Source organism: Eutrema salsugineum, unplaced genomic scaffold, assembly GCF_000478725.1.
Source record: "Eutrema salsugineum unplaced genomic scaffold, Eutsalg1_0 scaffold_15, whole genome shotgun sequence".
NCBI classification, from domain to species: Eukaryota; Viridiplantae; Streptophyta; class Magnoliopsida; order Brassicales; family Brassicaceae; genus Eutrema; species Eutrema salsugineum.
In genome coordinates this window covers 5311634-5335741 of record NW_006256867.1, presented here as the reverse complement: position 1 = coordinate 5335741, position 24108 = coordinate 5311634, and the positions used below count along the sequence as shown (strand labels likewise).

General features: G+C 40.9%; 1 protein-coding gene and 1 pseudogene across 1 annotated transcript; one reads left to right on the top strand and one right to left on the bottom strand.

Moving 5' to 3' along the window:
* Positions 1-9759: 9759 nt before the first annotated feature.
* LOC112088075 lies at positions 9760-11439 on the bottom strand. Its single transcript, XM_024158228.1, has one exon. It carries the CDS (start codon positions 11437-11439, stop codon positions 9760-9762), a length of 1680 nt encoding a protein of 559 aa, XP_024013996.1.
* A 955-nt stretch (positions 11440-12394) lies between these two features.
* On the top strand, positions 12395-23792 carry LOC18022176 (annotated as a pseudogene).
* The last annotated feature ends 316 nt before the right edge of the window (positions 23793-24108 follow it).

Genomic DNA, 24108 nt, shown 5'->3' with positions numbered 1-24108 from the left:
GATGGCTCCACGATTCCGATCTCGCATACTGGTTCATCAAACCTCTATACCCCCTCTCGTTTACTTAAATTAAATGATATCCTTTATGTCCCAAACATTCATAAAAACCTCATCTCTGTTTACCGTCTCTGTAACGCTAACCGAGTTTTGTGGAATTCTTTCCGGCTTATTTTCAGGTGAAGGATCTCAGCACAGGGGCCCAATTACTCCAAGGGAAAACTAAAGATGAGTTATACGAGTGGCCAATCAAACCAAACACCACTGTCTCCCTCTTTGCTTCACCAACACCAAAACTTCCATTCCATCATGGCATTCCTGGCTTGGCCATCCATCATCTTCAGTTTTACAAACACTTATTTCTAAATTTTCTTTACCGCTTTCTCATTCTTCTCAAAAACAATACCCATGTTCTCATTGCCTTATTAATAAAAGCCACAAACTTCCTTTTTATTCAAACACAATCACCTCTCATAACCCATTGGAATACATATATTCGGATGTGTGGACTTCGCCTGTTGTCTCTATCGACAATTATAAGTATTATCTCATTCTTGTGGACCATTATACGAGATATACATGGTTTTATCCGATGAAGCAGAAATCTCAGGTTCGAGAGATATTCATGGCGTTTAAAAACTTGGTGGAGACACGTTTCCAAAGAAAAATTAGAACTTTATATTCTGATAATGGAGGCGAGTATGTGGGATTACGACCGTTTCTGATGTCTCACGGAATATCTCATTTGACATCTCCTCCACACACGCCAGAACATAACGGTATCTCCGAGCGGAAGCATCGACACTTAGTGGAAACGGGTTTAACTCTCCTTCATCAAGCTTCTCTTCCACCACACTATTGGACCTACGCTTTTTGCCACGGTGATATATCTGATTAATCGGTTACCAAGCCCGGTGATCAATGACGAATCTCCATATGCACGACTGTTTCAACAGGCTCCAAACTACCTCAAGCTCAGGGTGTTTGGTTGCTTATGCTTCCCGTGGTTGCGACCTTATAATAAGCACAAATTGGAGAATTGATCACAACCGTGTGTGTTTTTGGGATATTCCTTAACACAGAGTGCTTACATTTGCTTGGAACCAGTGTCTGGCCGTATTTATATATCCAGACATGTCCAATTCGTGGAAGAGAGGTTCCCGTTTGCCACTAACACCACGGCGAAGATACATGAATCCGAACCGCCTGAAGTTGTGAGACCACACAATCGAATACCTGTTCCTCTGTCCTCATCGCCACTCGTATCCACTCATCAACAGATGTCACCGTCGCTGACTCTGCCCCCGAGCACAGATCCTTCACCGCCACAACAAGAAACTGGTACGTCAACGTCTTCGTCGGAGAGACGACTCGATGTGTTGCAAAGTGGAAACACACATGATATGGGCTCAGAAAATAATTTATCAAGCCCAACTAATGTTAGTGTTGCAGAGACCCAAGCCCAAAATCCTACAAATCCAATCCCAAGCCCAACACCAAACCCAAATACGAATCCCACCACCAACATACCATCTTCTTCCTCTACAATCCCGACTTTAACAGAAACTCAATCACCACCTGCTCCCGTCAACACACACCCAATGAGAACCCGTGCCAAAAACCAAATCACTAAACCAAAAACCAAATTCACCCTCCTCGCCACCAAACCCACACCAGATATACCAACGACCATAACTCAAGCCTTGCAAGATCGGAAATGGAGAATGGCCATGGGAGAGGAGTTTAATGCCCAAATTCGCAATCATACATTTGATTTGGTTCCACCAAGTCCAAATCAAAATGTAATTGCAACAAAGTGGATTTTTACACTAAAGTATTTACCCAATATTGATCTTGACAGGTATAAGGCACAGTTGGTAGCGAGAGGTTTCAATCAACAATATGGTCTTGATTATTCAGAGACATTTAGCCCGGTGGTGAAATCGGTTACCATCAGGACAGTGCTTCAACTTGCAGTAGCTCGTTCGTGGGACATAAAACAACTCGACGTAAATAACGCATTCCTTCAAGGAACACTCACTGACGAAGTTTACGTCTCACAACCACCTGGCTTTGAAGACAAAGATCGACCCCATCATGTCTGTCGTCTACGGAAAGCGTTATACGGTTTGAAACAGGCTCCAAGGGCATGATATGAAGAGCTGAAAACGTTTCTATGTTCCATCGGTTTTCTAAACTCATTGGCTGATACATCTGTGTTTGTATACATCCACGGCTCTGATATGGCATACATACTGGTTTATGTAGATGACATTATTGTCACAGGCAGTACTGGGCTTCTCATTCAGCAATTCATTGGTGCTTTGGCTCGCCGTTTCTCTCTGAAGGAACCTACTGATCTGACTTATTTTCTGGGTATTGAAGCAACAAGGTCTTCCCAAGGTTTACACCTAATGCAGCGAAAATATATTCATGATTTGCTACAGAAGACGAAGATGTTAGATGCTAAGCCAGTTTCCACACCAATGGCAATAACGCCGCACTTAACTCTTCAATCCGGCAATGCGCTCGTCGACCCCAGTGAGTATAGATCCGTGATTGGTAGTTTACAGTACTTGGCATTTACTCGACCAGATATAGCGTATGTGGTGAATAGGCTCTCCCAATTTATGCACTGCCCGACGGAAATTCACTGGCAAGCAACAAAAAGAGTGCTCAGGTACCTCGCTGGAACAATGTCTCACGGGATTTTTCTAAAAGCTCACACACCACTGTCATTACATGGATTCTCCGATGCGGATTGGGCTGGGGACACTGATGATTTTGTGTCTACAAATGCATACATTTTATACTTGGGGTCGTCACCGATCGCATGGTCTTAAAGGCGTTGCTCGCTCGACGACAGAGGCGGAATATAGAGCTGTTGCAAACACTACTTCAGAAATTCGATGGGTATGTTCTCTTTTGACTGAACTTGGCATACAGCTACCTTCATCTCCTGTGGTTTATTGTGATAATGTGGGAGCTACTTACCTGAGTGCAAACCCAATCTTTCATTCCCGGATGAAACACTTGGCATTGGATTATCATTTTGTACGAGGATATGTACAAACCGGAGCGTTACGGGTAAGTCATGTTTCTACGAAGGATCAGTTGGCCGACGCACTCACCAAACCATTGTCACGCCAGAGATTTCAAGAACTGTTTAACAAGATTGGAGTGACAAGAGCCCCTCCATCTTGAGGGGGCATATAATATGTATATGTACAGAGGGTAGATTAGTCAAACATTTATACCTAATCCTACTTATGTAATCTCTATATATTGTGTACATCGTGTGTCTAATGAGAATCATTCAGCCTTATTACGCTATATTAAATCCTTCTCTAAGTGCACGAGTCTATGCCTACTCTAAGTGCTTAAGTTACAACACAGACTCTTCCCACAATCGACGTTTTCGCCGGAAAATCAAATTCAGGTAAAGACACAGTCTAAACAGTCTATAATGTTTTTCTCATTCGCCTGTCTTCTTCGTTATCATTCAGTTTCGAGTTTAGGGTTTACAAATACTCAATTGATTTGGGGAGGTTTTTTTGATTTACAGTTTCTGTTACTTGTTTGAGTCTAATTTCGATTAGTTTCGCATATATGATTGTAAATTTCAATTCTAGCTGCATGCATTATTCTGGGTTATCCAATTTTCAATGCTGGAATTGCTAATTTCGAATATGGAGTTTTTTAATTTTGATTCTGTGATTTCTAATGTCATTTGGTTTTAGTTCCATTGTAGGCAGATTCAGTGGCATCTATATTCCAAAATCTTTCTCCACCTTGATAATCAGCTTGCATGTCTTTATCTGCCGTGAATCCATCATAGTCGTTCTCCGTCGTTTCCGTCAGTCGTTTCCGTCGCAATAGTCGTAAACAACTTCCTTTCTCATTTGGCTATATATTCTTCTACTGTGTTTTATCGCTTATATGGTTGAGATGCATTAGCTATTTGAAGTTTTCTCATCATGCTTTTTCTGGGTTTATATAGAAGTTTTGATCACAATAGCTTGTTGATTTCACCATGTGAAGTAAACTAATGTCTTAGTTTTGCCATTTTTTTTCGCTAAGCTCTTTGTTTTGCCATTTGTCTTTGCTCTCTGTTGATTTTGTTGTTCTCGCTAAGCTCATTTTTTTTCGCTAAGCTCTTTGTTTTGCCATTTGTCTTTGCTCTCTGTTGATTTTTTTGTTGTCGCTAAGCTCTTTTTTTTTCGCTAAGCTCTTTGTTTTGCCATTTGTCTTTGCTCTCTGTTGATTTTGTTGTTGTTTGTTCAAAGTTTTGAAACTTTAAAATGTTTGTTCTCATATGATATACTCGTTTTGCAGTTCCAAGCTTTACTGGATCACCTTTTCCGCAATCCAGATTACCATAAACAAGTTAGGAAGCATATTGTAAAGCAGGTACGTTATGAGATCCATTCTTGTGCCTAAACTTATAAATCTGTTCTGGGAAGAATGTCGAGCTCTGTAGTTAGTGTCTTTACGGATGTCTGTATAGATTACGTACTAGTTGTTTTACTTTACTCTTGCTTCTTATTCTTGTCTGTAATGTCAAAACATGACCTCATCAAATTAATGCGTTATCAGCTTGAATAGGTTTCAACTTTGATGTGTTAGGCACCTTGAGCTACTTTTTTTTTGGCTTTAGGTAACAATGTATTTGTCGAACACCAGTTCTGACCGATTAGATTACATCATTGTCTTATGGAAGTTTGAATGTCATCAATAAACCATTCCTCTATGTATAAGCTAACGGTATACAGAAGAATTAGTTGTAGTATTCATTTCGATACATAAAATTTTATATTATATGTGATTTCTCACTAAATTAACGGTATAACCTTTACCGCTGCAGAAAACTAAGTTATCAATCAAAGCCATCATTTGATTACAAATACAATGAACTAATTAGCTGAGACAGAGCATATCTTTGAAGATTTCAAACTTTGAAAGGGAATCTGTATTAAATATTGTATAACGATGAACTTGGTTTTGTTTGTGTCTTTGCGTACAAATATTGGAACGATTAGTATTTTGCTTCTGTTAAAGAAGTTCGAATTCAATATATAAAAGAAAAAATGACACTGTTAAACCCATATACTATATGCTTTAATTAATATACCGGTAGTTTAATTAGTTGTCGTGATGAAGTTGAAGCCAAATTTTTTGCCATGTCTTTTTTGTTTTTATTCGTAGGTATGGACGAGGAACTTCCGAAACTGCTTTTCGAGCCTAGTTTTGTGAATGATATTGACAAGATCAACAATCGATGCATTCTTAACACAATGGACCCCGTTAAGAAAGCACTTTCAGACGAATACAAAAAAGTTCTGCTAGACCCTGTCTTTGGACCTGTTTTGTCGATTATCGAGAACGACATGGGATATTCAGGGCGACTAATCCATAGCTTTCTGTGTAAGGAGCTCATCACCGACAAGAAACACGAGCTATGGTTCGTGTTTGCGGGGAGACCTCTTCGATTTTCTCTGCAAGAATTTCATGCGATTACTGGACTGAACACGGACGACGATAAGACTTGTGATTTCAGTGATTGGGTTGATGATGGCGGGTTCTGGAGTAAGTTGTTGAGAAGCAAACGTGGAATTACTTTGTCTAACATAGAAACTAAGTATCTTGGGCGTGTCAACAAATGGACGCGTGAAGACAGGTTGCGGTTAGTGTACTTGTATGTTATTGCTTCTCTGGTAATGGCAAAGAGCAAGACCATTAATATCCCAAAAGAATATATCATTCTTGTTATGGATCTAGAGAAGCTACGGAAGTACCCATGGGGACGTGTAGCGTTTAATTTTCTAGTGCAGAGTATCAAGAAAGTTCGTGTGAAGTTGACGCAATCTACAGGCTATGCACTGAATGGCTTCTCAATACCTTTTCAAATCTGGATCATGGAGGCAATTCCCGTTCTCGGATATATGCTGTCTTCAAGATTGGACGATGTGATCGCTGGTGTTGCTAGATACTCTAAGTGGAACGGCATTAGCTATGTGAAAATTTCAGATATTAAGCATATCGAACATACGTTTCGCACGAAGGTGATTTCTGATTCTTTTGCGGTTTTTTTTTTTTTTTGCTTTGTTGTATTTCCATGCTAATTGTCCCATTTTTGTTTTTACAGGAGAAGCTCTATCACTATATCTCTTCCACTGGGAATGATGATGTAGTCGATTCTTTGGACTTCGTATGGCCTGATGAAATGGCTGACGCAAGAGTGGATCGTCTTAAAACGATGATCAATGATGGAATGGATTGGAGTCACCATAATTGGGCGGTAGAAGAAGCAATACCTGCAACTCTTGACGAGAATGAGGAAGAAACAGATGAAGAGAATGAGAATGTCGCAGAAGAAAGCCAATTTAGGACACCACCTGCTGTAGCTAGCTCAGTTGCAGGTTCGAGTCGAGGAAAGAAAAGGGTCGCTGAACCTGGTGCAGAAACACGGAAGCAGAAGTTGATGTGCGATCGATCAGCTGCGAAAGCCATCGATGGGGACTTTAAGTCTTTTATTCAAGGACTTTTGCAGACCTCGTTAAAAGCTTTGGAGGAGAGACTTCAGGCGAACATTGATAGTCGAGTAGAGCTGTTGGAGAAGAAAATAGAAAACATAGTGGAGATGCTTGAGAAGAAGATTATGGAACCCATCCAAGCAGGTGGATTCACTACTGCTACTCCCACCGCAGCAAAATCATTATCTGGTACATTTCACACATTTGTAAATTATTTCATTGCTTTGCTTTATATGCAAAAATCTCATTGCATTTATTTTTTACACTCGCAGGCACAGCTAGTGACGTTCCTTTACCGGCAAAAACATCTACCAATGATGTTCCCATATTTGCAGCAAAATCACTATCTCGTACGTTTCACACATTTGCAAATTATTTCATTGCTTTATATGCAAAAATCTCATTGCATTTATTTTTCACACTCGCAGGCACAGCTGGTGACGTTCCTCTACCGGCAAAAACATCTACCAATGATGTTCCCATATTTGCAGCAAAATCACTATCTGGTACGTTTCACACAAAAGCAAATTATTTCATTGCTTTATATGCAAAAATCTCATTGCATTTATTTTTCACACTCGCAGGCACAGCTGGTGACGTTCCTTTACCGGCAAAAACATCTACCAGTGTCATCCCTTTAGCTGCTAAAGCGTCAACAATTGCCGCCTCCAAATCCATAACGAGGTCTGCAGGTGCTATTCTAAGCAATGGGGAGACTTTGCACCCTTCCAAAAAGGTAAGGAAGCGCAGAAATACTAAGACCTGATGCCTTAGAATAAAAAATAATGTCTTTTTTTAGGCTACGATGTGTTCTGTATAATATAAAAGATAATGTAGTTGTTAGATTTGTGTGTGTGGTAGTATTATTTTTAAAATGTAATATGTGTGTTTAGAAACTACGCTTGAAAAATCTATTTTTTTATGTAGACTTTGGTAAACTTGAAATATGTCATGTTAATAATGTAATATATTTGTCTCACACATGTTGTTAATTTTCTAAGTTCCACTTTTTTTCTCTTCGTATAATACAAGAACTATTTTGTACATTATTAGGAAGATGGAAACACAGAACTCCATGACGTGCTTCTCAGTCAAGAAATGGATTTCGACCTGGAAATGGATCCAGAAGACGCTTTACTCGCAAAAGCACTTAACAAAATTTCTCAATCTTCATTTGTAGCTGATTACGATCCGACACAGTCAGAAGATGCAGATCGCCCATTGATTCATGTGTCAGAAAGCGATTGGGAAAGTGTAGAGGAGTGGTCACGGACACGCGAGTAAGCACTAAAACACTTTTTTAGTCATGTCATAAACACTTTTAAATTAGAGAAAAATATTGAACTTACACGTATTTGATTATTTATTATTATTCTTATTTTTAAATTATTTCAGAGACTTATTAGTTGGTCCCCTCGTGTATAATATAGAAGTAGCTAATCGTCTCATGAATAAACGACTATGGTTGCGCACTCTGGTAAGTACCTTTAAAATTGATTTTCTTAAAAATCATAACGTGTTCAACTTTGCCAATGTGGTTAACCGATGTTAATGTTGCAGGAAATGGATGGAATTATGTACTTATTTCGAGTGTACACTTCTTTGGACCGCTTTCCACATCCTCGTGTTGGCTTCATGACCTGTAATTTCAGCGTCACAGTTGGTGCTGCGTACAAACAATTTCTGATGAATAAAAGAAGATACCAGGTGGACCAGTTGCTCATAAAATATGGATTAGGAGCGCTTCCGGCACATGGAAGAACAGACAAAATTTGGGGTGTCGACGTTGATCGTATATATACTCCGGTCAATGTCAAGAACAACCACTGGATATCTTTGTGCATCAATTTTGAGCTGAGAACAGTGGAAGTTTTTGATTGCGACGGGGGCAAACACAGCCGGTACGTGGATGCATTCGCAAACATCATCCCTAGAGTTGTGAAGAAAGTTCAAAGTTACAAAGAGAAGAAGCAACTGGTTATTAAACCGTACACAGTGAAGTATGTTCCGATGAGGCCTGGGATCAATAGGAGCTCATGTGATTGTGGAGTTTATGCGCTCAAATTCATTGAGTGTCACATGCTTGGACTACAATTGTCTTTGCTTAACGACGACAACATTTACGCAGCTAGGATGAAGATCACCTATGATCTTTGGAAAGCAGCACATGATCCAATATTGATTGAGCGGATGAGAAAGTATGTGCCTCCGAAAACAGTGTGCTCAGATGATATTGTAGACTTGTTATAGGTTTGACATATTTCGTTTTAGGTGGTTCAGTTTTTTTTTATTTTATTTGGCATCGTATGTTTCGTTGCTTGACATTGTGTTCTTGACGTAGTGATTTTATGTTGCTTGATCTGATTGCTCATTTTTTTCATTGATCCAGAAAATTCAGCAACACAAGGTTTTCTCGTAAAAGAAAAAATATTCTACATGAACTTTTTAGATTAGAAATTTAAAAATAAGAAAGTCGTTTTTTTTGGGGTTGAGGAACCCAGTAAATGCATTTTTTTGGGTTAGAAAGAAAAAAAAATAAAAGTACGTCCACAGGGTATCAAACCCGGATTTGAGAGTAGGAATGAACACAGGGGGAACCAGTAGAGCTATTGTAATAAATCAAAAATTGTATCCATGCAATATCTTTTAACTATGTAAAGTCGTTTTTATTTAAAAAAAACTAGAACTACGACCAGGGGGTATCGAACCCGGGCCTGAGAGTAGGAATGAACACAGGGGGAACCAGTAGAGCTATGGTAATAAATCAAGAATTGTATCCTTGCAATATTTTTTAAATATGTTAGGTCGTTTTTATTTAAAAAAACTGGAACTCCGTCCAGGGGGTATCGAACCCAGGTCTGAGAGAACGAATGAGCATAGGGGAAACAGTAGAGCTATTATAATAAATCGAGAATTGTTTCCTTGCAATATGTTTTAATGTGTTTCTTTTTTTTTCTTAAAAAATCTCAGAAATCCCATACGACTTGTTAACCCTGAAATTCATCACATATTGTACAAAGCATCTCTAAACTAAGTTAAACCTCCAGTTTGGCACTTAAACTTGAAAATCAGTACAGAATTTGTCTTTCCTAAAGTGAAAAAAAATAAGAAAACCAAATAAGCAAAACGAGTAACAATAAAAAAAAAGAGATAGAGAAGAGCCTATATTGGCATGTCACATGTCCCTCTCTTATGTCCTTCGATACCACAGCGACTGCACTTGTGCTTCTTAGACCGTTGTGATCCTTGGGACGCTCGTATCTTGGGACTCTCTAGGAGTTAGCAATTTATTATTTATCGACTCAGCTGGGTTAGTGGTTCTAATATCGTACCTAAATCCGGGGAATTTGCATCGTGCCCATTTCTCAACACCAGCGTCCTGAAGATACTTTCCAACAGCTGGACTAATAGAACAAATGGCAGCAAACTTGGTATCAAAAGCAGAAACTCTGTACTCTTTAAAAGCCTTCGCAATCAAACCAGTCAAACCCTGTGTCTTGAAAAATGTTATCACATTATTCAGCAAGTGGTGGATACAGATACCATGGCTAGATTGTGGGTACACTTTCTCAAGTGCTTTAATTACAGAAACATTTCTATCTGACACAAAAGCCAAACGCACCTCATCCGCAATGACAACTTTTAGTTGCCTCATAAACCACTCCCAAGACAGGTCGTTCTCTGAATCGACAGCCCCAAATGCGATCGGATATAAGTTCGAGTTGCCATCTAATGCTGTAGCAACGAGCAAAACTCCTTTATATTTATTTTTCAAAAATGTCCCATCCACAACAATCACTCTGCGAATAGCTTTGTAAAAACCTCGTACTGATTGACCGAAAGAGAGGAACAGAAACTTGAAACGTCCAGTAATGTCAGTTTCATACTGCGTATGGGTCCTTGGATTCGCTTCTTTCAGCATGTGCAAATATTTAGGAATTTTGGCATAGCTTTTCCCGGGAATGCCTCGAACAATACTAATCGCATACTCACGTGCTTCCCAAGCATGGTCGTAAGAGATGTCACATCCATGCTCTGTACGAATAAAATGAATTATTTCTCTAGGGCTAGGTCCTGCATTAGCACCCTCAAACTTATTCTTAATCAGATTACCAATAGTTTTTGCTGAAGCTGTCCTACCGACTACGTCTTTATTAGAAGGACCGCATGTATGTTGAGCGACATACTTATTGATTCTGAAATACTCTGACCCTTCAAGACACTGTGCACGAATACGCCAGTTGCATGACTTCTCTTTGCAGCGGATACACCACACACGTTTGGTTGATTCCAGTACGTTGTAGTCAAAATTATACTTCATCGCAGAAATTTCCAAAGAAGCCTTCAACTCTGTTTTGCTTCTAAAAATTTGATCCTTTTTTACGACATCAAGCAAGTTAAGCCGAACGTTCTGCTCACCATCAACTTTTTTCTCAACCATAACGGGTTCATCAAACTCGTCCTCAACTTTATGGCCAATGCCTCTAATATCATCATCGCCTGATTTCACAACCTGATCGTTTTTCATACAGCTTGAATCAGAGGCTTTCATCATCAATTCGATGTTAATTGGAATCTCAGGATGTTCAGCATACGCAGTGAATGTCACACACAGATTTACCGAGGTTTTATTCCTAGAGTACCCAACAAAATTTTTGGGCTGACGATCATTAGCGATACTCACTGGTGGAGAGCCTACAGTATCAATCAAATCACTCGGTAGATAACTAAACTCAGCTTTGTGATCGACTACTCCATAGTCTTCTTGAACCATTGTTTCTAACTCTGCGAGAGTCGTATTTGATTCAACAACAACTAACCTAGCTCGTTTTTCTGCATCAGCCACAAAAACCCATTTCTTATCTGTACCTGATTTCCATGAACCACAAATCACATAGATATGTAGCATGTTTGAAGCAGAAAATATGTAATTTTAGGAAAAATCTGCTTGATCAATGTGAAAGAAGAAGAAGAAGAGAACGATGACAGCCAAAAAAGGGAAAAAAAAACGTCGCTACAGCATTAGTCTAAAAAAAACATTGCAAGTTAAAAAAAAAAAAAAATTTCGAAATATTTAAGATCTGGAAGTTAACTAATTTTCCTAGATTTTCTCAGATTTTGGTAGAAGATGTATTCTACGTTAATGTAGAATGCAGTCTAACAGGTAGAAGATGCATTCTACGTTAATGTAGAATGAAGTCTAATAGGTAGAAGATGCATTCAACGTTAATGTAGAATGACGTCTAATAGGTAGAAGATGCATTCTACAATAACGTAGAACCTGGTCTAACGGGTAGAAGATGTATTCTACTAACATGTAGAATATAGTCTATCTAGTAGAAGTTATAATCTATCAATCGGTAGAAGATATAAAGACCTATAGAAAACGACTTCTACATGCTGGTAGAATATGTGAAGAACTATAGAAATGGGATTCTACGTGGACGTAGAACATAGAACATGCATTCTACCAAGCGTAGAACGAATTTTATAAATATTTTAAAAATATTTTCTTTCCATAAATGATATACGAAAATATTTTAAATTCCTTATTAGGTATTTTCGAAGTTTTTAAAATATACTTTCGAATTTATTTTTAATTATAACTTCCAAAACTGATTTAAAAGGGTAACTATGTCAAAAAGTGACAAAAAAATAGAAAACATTAAGGGGACAAATGTTAATTCAATTGACATTATAAAAGCAATTCTCCCAAAAAAGAAAGGATAGAACGTGCTTACAAAATGTTCACAAAAAAAAAAAATCAAATAGAATCTACTTTTACGAGAGCTCTACTTGATTGAAGGTGTTATTAAGTTCTATATCAACTTTTTTGATTAATTTCATTTTTATAGTACTTAGTGGAGGAGTTAAGCTTGTATATGGTTTCGTTCGACAAACCCAGTTATGGAGAGAGCGATCCGGATCCAAATCGTACCCCAAAAAGCTTGGTTTTTGACATTGAAGAGCTGGCTGATAAATTGAGTCTCGGATCAAAATTCTACGTGCTCGGGTATTCCATGGGAGGACAAGCGACATGGGCATGCCTTAAATACATCCCTCACAGTGTAGCCGGAGTAACTCTGATTTCTCCGGTTGTTAGCTTTTGGTGGAGGAACTTACCTTTGAATCTTTCCACTGAAAGTTTTAACATGCAACCAAAAAGAGATCAATGGGCAGTTCGTGTTGCTCACTATGCTCCTTGGCTTATTTACTGGTGGAACAAACAAAATTTGTTCCCGGGTTCAAGTTGAAAGAGGTGTAACACAGAGAGATATCGTAGAACACACACAATTGCAAAACTTCTTTTGTTTTCTTATTAGGAATCACGTAGACAATTATACAATCTGTCTAATCAGACTTACACGAAACAGGCAAGCTGTTCGACACTGACCAATTCCTAATCTACCCAAAACCAAACACAACAAAAGTTGTGCACACAAGATACAAATCACTCACCCAGAACCCTAAATCTCACTCTTAGTCTCTGGTGACTTTTCTCGTCCTATTGTGCTCAGAACGGCTAACCCTACTGAGCCCTTCGCCTCAGGAATATATACCACATCTTTGATTAAGCATGCGTATATTTCCTTTCCTTTTTCTTGTTAAGATTCTGATCTTCCTTTCTTGATACATAAGATCTCCTCTCTCGCATTGCTGTAGTCGTGCCACGTCACCTTTCTTTCTAGAGCTTGCGTGTCACGAACTTCTTCAAAACATTTCCCGCTCTTCTATGTGTAACACACATCGCCTTGATGAGCTGCCACACTTACATTCTCCCCCTTTTTATCTGAATGTGCGAGTCCAAGCTTCCTGAGACAAGAACAACCACAAACAAACAAACACCCACAAGGCAACACACTATGTATGTGCAGTTAAAGTAAGCGAAGACTTAGAGCAAACAACTTCCATCCAAAACACAAAGAGACATTGTTTGATAATTAAAACAAACGATTGACTCAAGTCATCCAAACACAAAAACATGGAGTTCAATCACCCAACAAACACATCCAAAGCAAAGTACAGAGAAAAGATTTGAACTCTAGTGTCCTGCCCATTCATTTTCATCCTCCGAGTCTTCACTCTGCTCCCCCTCAGCCGATCCACCATCGTTCTGCTCCCCCTCAGCTAAGCCATCATCATTTGAGACACCATGATCCACTGCTTGTTTCCTTAGTTCCTCATATTCTCCCCCTGCTTGAGAGGACATTCAGATAAAACAACTTTGAAAAACTCAGACATAGGAGTCAGCAAAACTTACCTCGAACACGGATCTGAACCCGCTTGAGCCATGTAGCCAGGTGCTCCAAGTCAGCAGCAAGAGACCGGGTACCACGCGCTGAAATCGGAGCAGTTGATAGATGAGATTCGGAAACATAAGCTTATGGTTGACCATGTCAGGAGTGCGCGCAGCCGTCAGGATTTGGTCGTACACCATTTTGCCAAAGTTAAACTTGTTCCCCCGAACAACGTAAGCGAGAAGACGAATCCGTTCTTTGACCATCGTTGTATTGTTGGTAGTCGGCATCCAGTTGCAGCAGCAGAGTTTGTAGATGACTTCGTTGACAGGAGTGAGATGACGAGACCGAAAACCCTCCCAGCGGTTTTTCCGACCTCCAGAAACCAAGTGCACAGCGTCATCAATGTGGATTTGCTCCCAGTCACCGTAGGGGAGAGAGTCATCCACCAGAAACATCTTGTTAATAATCTCTGGTGTAAACTCAAAAATCTGGCCACGAATGTAGATGAGATTCGTTCCATTCCGATACTCCAAGTCACCCAGATTAGCGTAGAACTCATGGACCACGGTAGGACAATATGGTTCCACGTCAAGAACAGTATAAATCAGACCAGCTACATCGAGAATTTTTCGAGCTTCGACCAGTTTTGGATCATCAAGAGGGAGGTATTTCTGATTGTGAAAAGGGCGAACATTAAAAGAGGCAAACCTTTCCTGAGCAGCGAGAGAGGCGAAATTGTTGTGGGGTCGACGGTAAGGGTATGTGAGCTCAGGTTGCATGCGGTCATGCTCCACTTGTGAACGCCGATTCGCAGCATATCGTCCCTTGAGATCCAGGTAAAGAGGGTGATCAGCTTTACGCGGGTCAACAAAGTCCTCGAGATCCTCCACAGAGTCCTCCTCCATTTCGTCGGTCGAGGATTGTGCAAAGGGGTTTGAGAATTCTGCTCTCGACTCAGAAGGCCCTTCGAACAGTGGGCTGAACTCATCCGCCCCAGTAGATCCATCAGAATCGTCATCTTCAGCACTCGGAATTTCAATTGGCTCTTTTCCTGGTCGCTGAAGAGCCTTTCGTCGGGCCCGAAGGCGAACAAGAGCTTCTGCCAGGGTTTCTTCATCATGAGGAGGGCGGCGACGAGAGGCTTCGATAGCGGAAGCAAGTAGCTTGGCAGTGGCAGAACGAGTGTTGCGCGGAATCGCGATAGACGGGTTGCACAGGGAGTGACCTAGGCAGTAGTACACAATTAGGGTTTGTGGCACAGGAAACGTCATCAGCACCTTTTAAAGCCTCGCGGGAAATACCCTAGTGCCACACTCAGCCCATTCTTAGTGCACTAACGGGCCTTATCAGCCCAGACAACATAAACCACATCAGAACCCCATTCAAAGAGACTTACGAGATTGTAGGACTGGTCTAACACTTGTAGCGAGATTTGGTAAGGACCCCATGCCCGGACTGAACATGTTACTAAGCAACAACTTAAAATAGGCTTAACCATGGCAAATTCACAGGATTAGTGGGAGTGTGACACACGTAGAGGTGTTGAGATGAGGAGGAAAAAATATTTGACCGAGAAATCTCCTTCCATGACCCAGACATGCGGCATTTCCTTAGCCAAGGTGCCTTCACACACCTGATCAACTGAGGAACAGAAAGACCAGTTATCATCCGCCGATCTCCAAGGAAGCTATGGAGACATACTACTTCATACTTTTCAGGGGTGTGTGCTTCTCCTTCCACAAATATATGATTCCACGCAAGACGAAAAACAGAGACTTAGTTCAACCACACAGTTTAAGGACTGAGAAGATGGTGCTGCATACCCTCAGCTGAGGAGCATTCACACCCAAGTTGCTTATCATTGTTCTTGGAAGTACTGATTTTATGCTTATTCCTTTGATAGCCTGCAACTGTATGGAGCTAAATCTCTGCTTTCGGTAATGTCATTCATCTGTGCAGCATACCCTCAGCCGAGGAGCTTTCACACAGCCACCTGAAAGAGAGCCAGACATATGCGTGTTTAAGAATCGTATCCCCCCCTTACTTCGCAGAAGTGACATCTCAGCTCAATCATGTCAGTGATCAAACCAGACGTGAAGTGTGGTAACACCCCAGTCCAGTCTGAGTGACAATCATGTTGAGATAGAACTTTCCTTAGTCGAACGGGCACCCACTAGCTCCCTATTCCTGTCATTGACTTGTCATGGAGAGGTTTTTATAAACAGAAAAGCTGTACAAGTACACCTGATGCGTGCTCGTGTCAACTACGTGAGGGAACAAGTTTTACCCTTAACAAAACAAATGAAAGCCGCAAGTGCACAGCTAATCAGTTGTAGTATTTAGGGATCGAATCCACAGAGATTTGTGTGCCTGGTATTCTTCTACGGTTTTTAACTTTATGTCTAGACTAAATTTGTTTTAAAGGTTGGTTGTTTTTCTTGCGAATTAAACTAAAACAAAAGAAAGCAAATAAATCTATCCTAAAAAGCAAGTAAAGAAAATCGAATGAAATGTAAATGGAATAAGTAAAATATCGAACTAAACAAAAATAAGGCAAGTAAAATATCGCATGAAAGGTAAATAAAGCAAGTAAATAACAAACTAAGGAAATTGAAATGCAGGTCTAAGAAAGCAAGTAAAAATCGATGGAATTATAAACTATGGCTAAAAACGCTGAGCTTTTGGGAACTCTAAGGGATCATAATCGGTTTTAACATTAAGGTAGATAGATTGGGATTGACAGATAACGATACATGGGTTCTAGAGCTAGAGTACGGCGGTATGACTACGTCACTGTCGTGATCATAACCAACTGTTTCTCGCAACCTTGACCAGTAGGTTTCCACTCTGGCCCTGGAAGGGAGAGAACGCAAGAGCTGCACAAGACTCGTCAATACTCACGATCTCGCCGCAGGTAGGTTTCCGCTCCTACGGAAAAATCGCCTGTTTCATTCTAGGGCTGATACTTAATGAAAACTTTCGCAACACTAACTATCTAGATCAGATACTAGGTGATCAATCAAGCATACATGCAATAAGAACAAGAATAAACAGAGAACATGTCGAAATCCCAGATCTATAAACCTAGATGTCTTAATCGATTATGAGAGCCCCTTTCGGGAACCCTAAGCCCAACTCGGGATCTACTCAGACATGGCTGAGTTCGACATCATCATTGGTTTAAATAAAAGTAATGAAAAACAGTAAAGAAAAGAGATAAAGAAAGCTTCTCTATTGAAGAACTCGGACTTGAACAATCTTCTACAAAAATCTCATAAAAACGGCTAAAGGAAAAGGGTTTCTGTAAAGTATGAAGGGTTCTTTCTAAAAACGACCTAAATGACATGTATTTATAGTCTCCAATGCTCCATGGTCTCTAGGGTTCCGGAATTGAGGCTGAGAATGACTTTGGGCTTCAGATAAGTGGGCTTTAAGTCGGAGCTTGAATGCCGCGGTCGGGAGTGTTGTGACCGCGGCAATTGGCTTGTTGGCCGCGGTCGGGAAGCTTCTGACCGCGGCAAATAGCTTGTTGGCCGCGGTCGCGTGAGCTGCTGGCCGACTTCGAGTGGCTCCGGGGCTAATGAAATATCTTGAGATCCAACCGTTGGAATGTCTCCAAACCAAGTGCAATTGAAAGCTGGTTGATTCTTCTATAAGTTGTCCAATTTTGAGGGTGATCAGACGGTGAGAAGGTTTTCGTCTCTCCATGAGAGTTCTGACGGTCTGCATTTATCCAAAAGAGTCTTTTTGTTCCATTTTGTGCCTCTTTATCCCAAATTACCTGAAAAGTCTTTTAAAATCCGGAAACATAGAAATCCTTTGAAAACTTTTGAAAATGGAGTAAAAACACCTGTAAAAGATATTAAAATGATCCATAAAAATGGTCAAAATCCGGTGTTATCAACACCATACTCTCCCATCGCATCACATACTAGTGTTCATACACACCAAGAGCCTTGCGCAGGCGCAGAAAGCTGTTGAGATCCAACGGTTTAGTGAATATGTCAGCCAGCTGATACTCAGATGCATCATGTTCAATCATTGCAAGTTTATCCTCAACCAAGCCTCGCACGAAGTGATGCCGAGTGTCAATATGCTTAGTCCGTGAGTGCTGAACAGGATTCTTTGTCAAATCAATTGCACTTTTGTTGTCACACTTAACAAGGAATGAGCCTGAGTGGATACCATAGTCGGTGAGCATCTGTTTCACCCACAAGAGTTGTGTGCAGCAACTGCCTAGAGCCACGTATTCTGCTTCTGCCGTTGAGAGAGATACACAGTTCTGTTTCTTGCTATGCCAAGACACCATATTGTTTCCCAAGAAAAATCAGTCTCCAGATATGTTCTTCCTGTCATCAAGACAACCAGCCCAATCTGCATCACAATAGCCGGCCAAACTCAAGTTTGTTTCTTTGGTATAGTAGATCCCGTACTCAGGAGTTCCCTTGATGTATTTGATGACACGCTTCAGTGTGGTGAGATGAGACAGGCGCGGAGATGCCTGATATCGTGCACACAGCCCCACGCTCAGACAGATAACGGGTCGCCTTGCCGTAAGATAGAGCAGGCTCCCAATCATGGCCCGGTAGAGTTTTTCATCAACACGTTGTCCTTCCTCATCTTTAGACAACTTGCTTGATGTGCTCATGGGAGTGCTTGCTGGTTTGCTCGTCTGCATCTCGAATCTTCTGATTAGATTCTTGGAGTAAGTGCTTTGGGACACAAATATCCCCTCAGAAGTTTGCTTGATTTGCAGACCCAGAAAATAGCTCAATTCACCCACCATTCTCATTTGAAACTCTCTAGTCATAGTTTGCACAAATTGATCAACCATGTCCTGTCGTGTAGCTCCAAATATTATATCATCCACATATACTTGGACAATCAGCAACTCTTGCTTAACACACTGAATGAACAGAGTTTTATCAACTCCACCCCTCTGAAACCCGGATGCTAGAAGAAATTGAGCCAACCTCTTATACCAAGCGCGAGGAGCTTGTTTCAACCCATAGAGAGCACGTTTCAACTTGTACACGTGATTAGGAAAGCTTGGATCTTCAAATCCTTTAGGCTGTGCGACATACACCTCCTCCTGCAGCAGACCATTGAGAAATGTACTCTTTACGTCCATCTGGTACAGGGTGATGTTCATGTTGCACGCTATTCCAAACAACAGTCGAATTGACTCCAACCTAGCAACAGGGGCGAAGGTTTCATCAAAGTCAATGCCTTCGATTTGAGAATACCCCTGTGCCACCAGACGTGCTTTGTTCCGAACCACATTACCGTCTTCATCGGTTTTGTTCTTAAAAATCCATTTCGTTCCCACAATGTTGACATTTTTCAGGTGGTGGAACCAAGTCCCATACATCAAGTCTCTCAAACTGTTCAAGCTCTTCGTGACAAGCTGCAACCCAGAATTCATCTTCAAGAGCTTGCTGGATTGAGTTCGGTTCAACAAACGAGATGAAGCATGCGAGTTTGACCATAGCCTTGAAATCAATTTTCTTGTTTCTCGTTACTCTACCATCATGAACCGGTCCAATGACATCACTTATTGAGTGATTCCGATGAACTTGCTCAGCAACTTGATCAATTATACCCGAATTTGGTTGTCTTTCATCCTCTGTAGACTCAACCCCACTAGTAGAGCCGTTTCCTGAGACAGGTGAGTCTGTGTTGCACACATCGTCAGACAGAACTTACTCTATAGTGCAAGTGTTCTGATCGTCAAACACCACATTGATGCATTCTCCCACCGATCTAGTTCTGTGGTTGTACACCCGAAAGGCCCTACTATTGGTAGCGTACCCAACAAACATACCTGTGTCATTTCAAGAGTCGAATTTACCAAGGTTGTCTTTGTCATTCAGAATGTAGCAGATGCACCCGAAGATATGAAAGTAGCTCAGATTTGGAGTCTTTCCATTCCATATCTCGTATGGTGTAGTCATGGTTCCTGGTTTCACGTACACCCGGTTTATGATATAACACTCAGTGTTAATGGCTTCAGCCCAGAATCTAGGTGAAACGTTGTTTCCATGAAGCATGGCTCTGACCATTTCTTGCAGAGTTCGATTTTTCCGCTCAACTACTCCGTTTTGTTGAGGTGTCCGAGGAGCAGAATACTGATGTCTAATGCCTTGGCTGTGATAGAACTGTTCGAAGACCTCACTTTGAAACTCTCCACCGTGATCGCTTCTAATCTGAACTATGCCCCCTTTCTCGGTTTTCAACTGAAGAGCAAGGATTTTGAAGCATGACGCATCTTCCAATTTTTCTCTCAGAAAGCTTACCCACGTGTATCTGGAGAAATCATCCACCATCACAAAGATATACCTTTTCCCATTAATGCTTTTAGTTGAGATTGGTCCCATTAGGTCCATATGCATCAGTTCGAGAATTCTTGATGCTCGAGTTTCACTTAATGCTTTGTGCTGCACCTTAACTTGTTTTCCTTTTTGACATGCGCCACACACAGTCTGAGTTTCTGATTCAAGTGGGGGGATTCCTCTTACCACTTCGGCCTTTACAAGTTTTGTTAGGCCTTTCACATTCATGTGCCCAAACCGTTTGTGTCATAGGTCCAGCTGAGACTGTCTTGCTGATAGGCACTGATCCGTTACACTCCACATGTAGCAGTTATTACCAGACCTAGTCCCATACATCACAGTGTTTCCATTTTCATCAATGGCTTTACAATCCACTCGAGTGAAGATGACCTCCAGTCCTTCATCACACAGCTGACTGACACTTATGAGATTTGCCTTTAACCCATGAACATAAAAGACATTCACAAGTTTAGGTCGCTCCTCTCGAGTAAGCGCTCCAACGCCAAGAATTCTCCCTTGACCACCATCTCCAAATGTGACTTGTCCTCCTTTCACTGTGTTGAGTTCATCGAACGACTCTTGATTACCGGTCATGTGTTTTGAGCATCCACTGTCAAAATACCAAGCCCTGGAGACTTCTCCATCAGTCGATGTGTACGCCACATTGCTGATCGTTTCTGATTCAATAACACTGATTCGAGCAAAGTTGCAAACCACATCGCACATTTCTTCCTGGGTTTCACAGTTACTGTGATAGTCTTCTGCTTTTCCAGTGTATAGTGCTTGTTTGGAAATCCATACCATCCCATAGTACTTTGGTTCTGGATAGCATATCCGATTACTCCAGGCTTTCTTTATCATGTTTTTCCTCTTAAAGCAGTTTCTCTGCTTATGACCAGCTTTGTGACAGAAGTAGCACGCCCGTCTGTGTCGCGTTTTCCTTTGAACTGATGCTCAAGTCACAGGACTCTCCACCAACACAGGTCGCTGATTGTTCTCGTCTTTCTTACTGTTGGCCTCTGATAATTCACAACGTTTAACACTGGTAGTAGTCAATTCACTGTTGGAGGTACCACCGAACACAAAACCAGACAAGCCTTTAGATGGTGGTGAAAGTTTTTCAACTTGAAATCCACCAGTGGATCCCAGTCCCTAATTCTTTTTAGGAGGCTGTCCAGATGACAGGATTTGATCCAGATTTTCGGCTCCAGTATTCAACATTCGAATTTTCTTGTGATTTTCAACAAGTTGGCTTTGGAGATCTCTAGCCTTCTCTTTTTCACTGTGGCACACTCCCCGTAGGTTGTCCAACCTTTCTTCCAATGCTCTTCTTTTTTCTCTTTCCAAGTTTAGTTCCTTCTTGAGCTCATCTGTATCTGCTGTCGCCTCGCCTTGGCTGACCTGAGCTGTCACAGTCTTGGTTTCTTCAGAGGAGGTACGTTCCATCTCAAGGATGTTCAGTTGTGCCTTCATCAGGGCTTTGTCTTTGAGTAGTTGGAGGTTTTCAGAGCTCAGTTTCACCCAGTTGTCGTAGAGGTTTCTGTACTCCACTTTAGGATCAATGTCCTCACCATCCGAATCAGAGTCTGAATCTCCCGGTTTAAGTTCGCTTTTGTCAGTCTCACCAGCAGTGAATGCAACAAAGTTCAGCATCAAATTCTCACCTTCCTCCTCCTCATCGTCTGAATCAGAGTCCTCGAAGACGATGAGTGATTTATCCTTGGATTTAAGGTTATTTGGACATTCATTTCTGGTGTGTCAATAGCCCTTGCACTCAATGCATTTTAGCTGCTTCCTCTTGGTAAGAGGACAATCACTCTTGAAGTGACCAAAACCTTCACACTCATGGCATTGAACATCACGTTTTTTAAAGTTTCCAGAGCGATCCCCATCTGATCGTGACTGTCTGTATGTTCCTCTATCAGTGTCAGATCTCTGCGTCTTGTTAAACCTGCTCTGACCTTTCTCAACATGCAGACTCAGATTTTCTTCGACTTGATTAATCCTGTCAACCTCTCCAGACGCGGCAAATGCAATGCTCTTTCGGGTGACCTTTTGATCATCAGAAGCCTCCATTTCTTCAGCTTTAAGAAGACCGACAAGTTTATCAAACTCTAGTGTGTCTGTATCCATGGAGTACTTCACCACAGTCTTGTGTGCTGCGAACTTGGGTGGCAGACACCTGAGAAGCTTCTTGACTAGCTTCTTGTCCTTGTACTTCTTCCCCAGTACAGCAGCCTCATTGGCAATGGTACTCAGCTTTGTGGTGAAACTAGCAACAGATTCGTCAGATGCCATCTTCAGGTTTCCAAATTCAGAAGCTAGATGGTCTATGCGAGTTCTCTTGACACTTGTGTCTCCTTCAAAGTGATTAACTAGAGTATCCCATGCCTCTTTTGCTGATTCACATCCTTGAATGATCCCGAACTCATCCAGATCAACAGCTGCAAATATGGTTGAGATTGCTTTGGAGTTGTACTTGGATAGACTTTTTTCGACATCAGTCCATTGGTTTTTAGGCTTCAGGACTTGCTTAGTCTTACCATCTTCATCTTGCGACGTCACCGTAGGATGAGTCCAACCTTGCTCAACAGCTGTCCAAGCATCTTCATCTATTCCTCTGATGATATGTCTCATCCTGGCTTTCCAATGACCAAAGTTACCAGCCCGAAGTAGAAGAGGTTTCTGGATAGCAATGAGTTCTTTCGATGTCTCCATGTTAGTCCACAAGATCTCAACCTGATGTAGAAACTGGTTTTCTAGATAGGTGACCCGCTCTGATACCAAATGAAAGAGGTGTAACACAGAGAGATATCGTAGAACACACACAATTGCAAAACTTCTTTTGCTTTCTTATTAGGAATCACTTAGACAATTATACAATCTGTCTAATCAGACTTACACGACACAGCCAAGCTGTTCGACACTGATCAATTCATAATCTACCCAAAACCAAACACGACAACAGTTGTGCACACAAGATACAAATCACTCACCTAGAACCCTAAATCTCACTCTTAGTCTCTGGTGACTTTTCTCGTCCTATTGTGCTCAGAACGGCTAACCTTACTGAGCCCTTCACCTTAGGAATATATACCACATCTTTGATTAAGCATGCGTATATCTCCTTTCCTTTTTCTTGTTAAGATTCTGATCTTCCTTTCTTGATACGTAAGATCTCCTCTCTCGCATTGCTGTAGTCGTGCCATGTCACCTTTCTTTCCAGAGCTTGCGTGTCACGAACTTCTTCAAAACATTTCCCGCTCTTCTATGTGTAACACATCGCCTTGATGAGCTGCCACACTTACACAAGTGTTGCGAACCGAGATCGTAGTAGCTTGTCCCAGCCGGATAAAGATTTCATTATGAAGCTGAGTACTTCGAGGAAGCCGCATTTGAAAGTAGTAAGGCAGCAAGGAATTCATGAGAGTGTTAACCGTGACATGATTGTGGGATTTGGGAGTTGGGAATTTGATCCTATAGAACTTGAGAACCCGTACTTGAACAACCAAGGCTCTGTGCATTTATGGCAAGGAAATGAGGACATGTTGGTGCCTGTGACGATGCAACGTTACATTGCACACAAGCTTCCATGGCTTCACTATCATGAGGTTTATGGAGGTGGCCACTTCTTCCACCTTGCTAAAGGTGTGGTTGATGACATTGTTAAGACGCTCTTAACCACTTGATGCTGAGAATTAACTAATTACGACATGTACTATCACCGCGGGGAAAATAAATTATTTAAAATTACACATTAATATTGTGGTTTATATTTTTCTAAACTGAAGTTTTTTTCTTTCTTTCTATAATTGTTTACAATCAATGAATATATAATAAGTGTGTTTAATATGTATAATTATATCTCTGAATAAAATAAGGATGATTTTTCCCAAAAAAGGGAAAAAGATAAAAGGATGAAATAACATCGCAATAGTCTCTCTCGACATCATTCAAAAGTTCACAACTTAGCTTTAAAAACAAAGACAAATACATGTACATTGA

What these genes read in the sequence shown, in the direction of transcription:
- LOC112088075 (XM_024158228.1), bottom strand. Translation starts at nt 11,439, where the DNA reads ATGCTACATATCTATGTGATTTGTGGTTCATGGAAATCAGGTACAGAT.